Source organism: Branchiostoma floridae, chromosome 13, assembly GCF_000003815.2.
Source record: "Branchiostoma floridae strain S238N-H82 chromosome 13, Bfl_VNyyK, whole genome shotgun sequence".
Lineage (NCBI taxonomy): Eukaryota > Metazoa > Chordata > Leptocardii > Amphioxiformes > Branchiostomatidae > Branchiostoma > Branchiostoma floridae.
Genome location: NC_049991.1, coordinates 20552044 through 20559303, shown reverse-complemented (window position 1 = coordinate 20559303; position 7260 = coordinate 20552044). Strand labels below are relative to the sequence as shown.

The following is a 7260-nucleotide window of genomic DNA, read 5'->3' as shown; positions in this document are numbered from 1 at the left end:
AACAAGATCGTCATGAACACGGAATGTATGACATCTTACGGTACGGTAATAAGGTGCCATATAGGTACCAGGTAACACACCATATACGTTACTCCCCAGGTGCAGTATAGTACCAGGTATCGCACCTGTAATATGTAGTAGCCAGCTGCTCTGGGGGGGGGGGGGGGGGCCAAAACCCTAAAGGGGGGCGAAAACCCTAGGGATCTCCCCCCCCGGACTTTTAACAAAGGGGCTTCTACCGAAAAAAACCACTTTTTGGGTCTTTTTCCCCCCCATTTACTTAAAAAAAGGAACTCCGCCTACAATAAAAAATGAAGTACAGTCAAACCTGCCCGAGCGACCACCTCTTCTCAGCGACCACCTGGCCATTTCGACCGCTTTTTCTCGGTCCCGATTTATTTTCCCATTGATGTAAGCATTAAGCGACCTTTTCTCAACGACCACCTGGCCAACGCGACCGCGACCGGCCCAAATTGGGACCTATAACGACCGCATCATTTTCAAGATTGAGGGTTTCATCGATTTTTTATGATAACTAGCGCGATTTTGTGCCGAAATCGGCCAGTTTGCGTCGGATTTTGGGGTTGAATTTACAGTTTACAGTGTGCGTGTTGTATTTGACGTTAAAGACCTCGCTTCTTTGCGTGCGTGCAGTGTGCTTGCTATTTGCCATTAAACACAACGGCAACCATTTATACTTTGCATCGGGCATGTTTTGAGTCGATACCCTACTCAGCGACCACCTGTCCAAATCGACCGCTTTTTTCCGGTCCCCCGGTTGGTCGTCTTGGGCAGGTTTGACTGTAATATGCTGTCTTAAGGTCTCATACCAGACTTATGTTGTCTCATTTAGAATAACGCTTAAATATGCAACTTTAATGGGCGAAAATCCAATAAAGAAACTCTGCTGGAGGTGTTTTAATTTCTATTGCAAGAGCACATATCCAGTAATCAATAAAAAGATGTCCCCCAAATCTGACTGGTGAATCGATTTTTATAACATTTATAACTGCATTTATATTTCTATCCGCAACAGGGACTTTCCTCTAGTGAACCGCTGACCGCATTACTCAGGACAAACAAACGTATACGTCCGACACTCGCTCGAATGCCGAAACTTTCCTACCCGATCCCGTCAGAAATACACAGCCTTTCATCTCAAATCCTTTTTATTTGAGATGGGGGCGATAAAGGGAAATTTATCATCTACATGAATACACGATTTTTGGGGCCCATTTATAAATAACAATTAAATAACTGAAATTTTAAGCTGTACAATTTGTGTATCCTGTCTGTTCAGCATTTTGTAAGAAAAGCCACAAAACAGGAAATGAACTTGTTACGACAAAACTAGGAGTCTTTAACTTTCTAGAATGAAAAAGAACTCCTGGCTAGTGTGGAAAGATACTACTATCATACTAGTATGTAAACTTTCACGTGACTACCATTGTACAGTGAGTAATTCCGTGTGTCTATTTGCTATTTATTCCAGGCCTTTAGTTTTCTCTTTAACATATTAAGGATGCATGTATTTCTTTCTGTGTATCAATTTGTTTTTAGTTAATGTCATATATGCGAAGAAATAAAGAACCTAAGAAAAAAGAAACAACGTGCTGATTTGACCTTTTGTTATATGTCCGGCTTCACGTTTTGCTGGTCAATTTTACTGCGGATAGTCGGAGAGCCGTGCGCAGTAAAGTGGTAGTCAGTGTTCCGCCTGTCGCCTATGGACGTCCTGGAAAACATGAACAGAAACGGCAGGGATGAGATGTGGAGTTGTGGGTTTTGACATGGTTTAATCAAAACAAGAGTATCTATGGTCTAAGGTACTTAGTCTGTGGCATATTTACCAAACGGAAGGGTGTCAGGAAATGGGACGGTTATAGCCTGTACCTGGGACAGCCTGGCATATGTAGGGAAACCAATGGCCGCAAGCTGCGTCGTTCCACCTGTCTCCCAAAGTTGGGTTTGAGTACATAACACAATCCTCCTTGCCAAAAAGGTTGTTCGGTTCTCCCGGAGCCCAGGAGCTGTACGTCCCAAGTGCAGAACCATCCACCCACTCAAAGCTTCCCTCTTCGCGACGATCGTGCAGGCCGAACCAGCAGGGCGCCTTGTCGTTCACTGCATTGTGCAGGGAGATCAGGAAAGCGTCGATCCCAGCGTCTCGGGGCATGGCGAGGGTGCCGCCGTCTTCACCACAGGTCGCGTTCGCACCGCTGTATGTCTTCGGTGTGTGGAAGGCCTTGTAGCAGATTGCATGCCACATTGTGTAACCATTAGGACAAGACGCTAGAAAACAGCGAGTCAGCAACATGAGTGGCGAAAGATGATTTTGAAAACGTTTCAGAATTCCATCACAAGCCATTACATGTTTTTGAATTCCATCACAAGCCATTACATTTACTGCATCAGAAGGCCGTATCTCCCATTAGTTTTAATCAATACCAACATATTAAGTAGTAAATAATATGAGTTAGTGAAACACCACGTATAACATAACAAAAGGCATCAATGCACCTGTAAGGACATTATTGATGAAGTAAAAAAGATGATAATCAATGCCACAAGTCTATTTAATAAATGAACTTGGTCTATTCATGAAAGAAATCGTGCAGGCATAGGAATTTTTGATAAGGTAAATAGTATCATTTAATGAAATAATGAAAATCACAAATTTGCCTGCTATTATATTAATGACGTTACCATCACAATTAGTAAAATTGACAACTAAAAAACTAGCTTACCTAGCGTCTTACTGATCTCGTAAAGACGCTGCGCCAAGGCGGCGGTTCGGCTTCGCTCCTCGTCCAGGTCGCGCTTCAAGGCGTCAACAGTGGTGGACAGTTGGCGCATGTCGTCTTGGTCGCATTTCAAAGCAACAGTGGTGGACATGTTGTCTTGGTCGCGCTTCAAGGCGTCAACAGTGGTGGACATGTTGTCTTGATCGCGCTTTAAGGTGTTAACAGTGGTGGACAGTTGACCTTGGTTGTGCTTGAAGGCATCAACAGCAGTGGTCATCTCCTAAGAACGTATATATATAGAATAAAACACGGTGCATTCCGTATCACCCGAGGTATCGGCCCGACCGCGGGTCGGATCACCCGAAGGCCGGGGGGTGATCCGACCCGCGGGAGGGCTGGGACCGAGGGTGATGCGGAATACACCGTGTTGTATTTTATTTATGCCATACCCACCTGAGAAATGTTTTGATGCGAAATGCGCCAGAAGTTGAACAAATTTGGTGCCCTCGAACAAAAAGTGTTGCAACAGCAAAGTTCCAACGTCCGAATCAGGTATTCGAATTGCCACATTCGGCCCGTTCGAAATGGGTCGAGTCGATTTATTCGAATGGAGCCCGTGTGATACGCCTTTCGAACCTGTGTGATACGGTAGTTTTGTGAAGGTTAGACATCCAGGTATCGTTAAAATTGAAGACGAATAACTCTGTACTTCTGGATACTTTATTTTTATACAGACGTTTCGGAAGGCATCCACCTTCCTTCCTCAGTGAAATGAAAATGAAGACAAACAATTTCTTAGAACAAGGAATAATTCTTATGTTCTAAATAAACAAACAAGGTAACGGCTAAGGTGTTCTAAAATAAACAACACAGGTAACTATTGAGGAGTTCTAAACAATGTTCTAAATAAACAAAAAGGTAACTGACAAGGTTCTTTAATACATTCAAGCAAAGCTAAAATAAACTAGCAAGGAAAAAAATTTGTATCGAACGTTTTCGCGTCACAGGTATGACACAATATACGGTATAAACGTATATGAATTATGTACGACAGAATACGAAACATTACAAACTATCGGAATAATTGCTTTACAGCAGGCTTTTATGATACAAGAGCGTTTGTTTACCTCATTGTTGATGAACGCCAAAAGGGCAAATCCCATAGCAATCAGACTTAGCAGCACGGCAATGCCCGTGGCCATGTAGCTAAGGTGGGAGCGGGTGAAGCTACATCGAGCACGGCGGCCGCTTGCTCCACCTGGATACGTGCGGTCTGTTATGAAACAAGAGGATTTAAAACAAGGATTTATTTTTCAAAGGAATTACAAAGACCGGAACTCCGAAGACGGACAATCGAAAATTTGGGTAAGCCCCATTTTCGCTTAATTTTCATCCAGAATATTTAAAAAAATTGATAATAACACACAGTGCAATAAATTACATAATAGTAGAAATCTAATAGTATAACTTAATTAGTGACAGAGCACTGAAGTAGATAGAAGAGGTCAACAGCAGGTCAATTTAGAGGAAGCAATCTACTTATCCATCTATTTATTTCTGTTTTCTTTAAATACAAATGGCTGACCGATCTCGTCAATATTAACATTACAATTGCCTGTTTAAGACAACTAAAAGCAATATTGGTACAGGTCACATATGACGCCTTGGCACTAGCACTGAACATTATTCTTGAAACGAAGCAGTCTGCCAAAAGAAAAAGGTCGATTATTGTATGTTGTATGATTACCGAAGGGTAAAATTTGCGGGACACTGTTGCCGAGCAATACAGGAATTAGCGTCTTCAGTTCTTCTATGGAAACCAAGTGGCCGGGTACATTGCAGAAGTTTGACTTTTACGGACACCTTGACTAGAGACTCTGGTGTTGATTTTGAGAATTTAGGGCAAGCTATGTCAGATAGGGCCCTATGGAGTGAAATATGTGCTTGCCTGGTCCCGACCTCCGGTCGATGATGTATGTATGTATTGTACGATGTGCTCTTTTAATTTTTTGGGCCGTTTGTTGCAGTTTGATAATCTAAGATGACGTCTATCGATTGCTTACGTAATCAGATTCGTCTGTATCGCAGTTGAGATAGTGCCATAGCTAGTGGTGCGTACCTAAAGCCCGGACTTGGAATTGGACCTAAAAATGTGTAGGTCCAGGTCCAAAAAAAACCTAAATGTCCGGAGCCAAGTCCGGACTTGCAAAAACCTGTCGTCAGTTATATTCCCTTTTTTGTTCTAAAACCTTCCATAGACAGAGAAATCTGCACTGGAAAAAGACAAAAAACATTTCGTGTTTACACTGGCTGTATATAATTTGCATGTATTTTTCACATTGCATTTCAATTCATGCTAACATGCAATTTTATATGCACCATCCCCCCTCCCCTCAAAAAAGAAACTTTCTTGCGCACATAATATGCAATGATGGACCTGAACCTGAACTGGTGGACCTGAATCCGGACCTGAACCTGAATATGAGTTCAGGTACGCACCACTAGTCATAGCGAGAGGTAACGACACAGTCACATGATTCGTCCAAAGTTGTCATACGATTTTGGCGTCGTAGTTACAATGCAGTCTATGACAGAATCAACCGCCTACAAGAATCTAAAGCAGTCCTTTCCGTAACAACCTCTATGAAAATGAAAGCGCCCAGGCGCCGTCTACGACCATCTAAGAGCGTCTGAGCCCGTTTTAAACCGCCTGGACGCGTCAATTTCCGTCAGAAACGGCCGCGGACACATCGTGAGCGTCCGGGGCGTAATGTCAGTTTTTCTGTTGAACGCCCGGTCAGGCTTTTGGCTAGAATTTTATGATAGGGTGTCCAAATTTCTTGCTGCTCGGCGAGCGCTGCAGGCGCGAGTATTGTAGGGGGCCTGGGGACATCCTCACTTAGAAAGTTTTGAAATTTATAACTCTCTGAAACATTAACACCATTTCCCACATTTTGAGTTGCAATTTTGGGGGAATGAAGCAATTTTACTGTCAGACAGGCCACATGTGACCTGTAGCATCCCTGGTCAATGAGAATTTCATGTTTGTCAGAGGATGTGCTCCCCAGTGTAAGGGTGTAAAATTTTTTTAACAGGGGGTACAATGTACACCCGTACACCTGGATGGCTAAAAGCCTGCGCCCGGTTGACTGAAAGACCTCAGACAGCTGGATTTTGTACGGCACCCCCGCGACTCAGGACTGTAATCAGTTTGTGATATCGTGCGGCAATCGTACGACGAATTTGATACAGGATTACAAAGTTTTACCTGCTCTGGAGACGTACAAAGCGTTGGGTATACTCGCAGCGGCGTCCGCAATGGACCGCCAATCAGTCTGCGGCTGCTGCATGGGTGTGGTACCTGGAGGAAAATTACGAAATTAAAATGGCGCCGATGGTATAATTTAGGAGAACAAGATTTTATGAAATCAAAATGCAACATGATTATCATCAATAGACAAATGCATATCCATTGAATATTTATTATACCCCTGTCACATTTGGCTAAAATCAATAGGACGACGATTCTGCGGCAATCGCCCGAGCCTCGCTTATAATAATAACATTATTGCACAACAATTGTACAAGGTACAAAGTATGGTTTATATGTGACAGAGACGGCCGCGGTTTTCGGTGAAAAATACGCGCAACCCTCTGTCGATCTTAAATATGGCCGATCTTCCATCGATACGCCCGAAGATCGTGAATAATGTGACAGTGGTATTAAGAACACAAGCGCTTCTGTGGCAAATTGATACACTTCTCCTGTTATTCTACATCGCACCATTAGAGAGCCATCCTACAAACTCAAGTTGTTTCTGTCCAAATATGACTTGTGATGACATCACAATTCGAAAATATCATACTCTAAGAGAAAAGCATTGCCTGATCATCATGGTTACCTAAAATGTGCGATATCACAATATCGCATAGATTTTATGGCTTTTGATTGTACGTTTCATGCTGGGTTCCAGACTGGTTATGCTTTCAGCCCAGCGCACATATGCATACTCCACTCGATATAAAATCCCGCGGCACTTCTCATCATATGGCCGCTGACATATGTAGAGAGAAGGTATTTAAAAAAGAATAATTACCTGTGTCACCAGTTTGGGACTTCTGTTGCCCTCCCGGCATGGTGCGACTTGTCAGGTTTCTGAACAGCTAAAAAACACACGTCCTGCGTCAGGCGGGGCCAAAACACTGTGGAATCAAGCCTTCTCCTGAAGAAATTAGAAACCAAAGATGAAAGAAGATTACGGGTGACAAACAACCTACGTTTTTTTTTCAGTCGAGACAAATTACATACACACGCAATCGTTTTCTTTGTTTGTTTGTTGCATATTGAATGATAGGTATCGAAAACATTACTTTTGTATTTTCAAAAGACATTCTACCTTTCTGATCACTTTTGGAAACCCAGTCACATATATTGAGTTTATCTATATGCACCCATAGGGGAAAACAATTGGCTTTTTTTTCTTCATCTGAAACTTTCCGTGTTCGTCACAAAACA

At 42.7% G+C, this 7260-nt stretch overlaps 1 protein-coding gene across 1 annotated transcript; it reads right to left on the bottom strand.

The window, feature by feature from the left end:
• Positions 1-1864: 1864 nt before the first annotated feature.
• Positions 1865-2895, bottom strand: LOC118428641 (alpha-N-acetylgalactosamine-specific lectin-like). Its single transcript, XM_035838749.1, has 2 exons — positions 2748-2895; positions 1865-2292 (listed from the first exon to the last, which is right to left on the bottom strand). The coding sequence occupies exons 1-2, from the start codon at positions 2893-2895 to the stop codon at positions 1865-1867; spliced, it is 576 nt and encodes a 191-aa protein (XP_035694642.1).
• Between the last annotated feature and the right edge of the window lie 4365 nt (positions 2896-7260).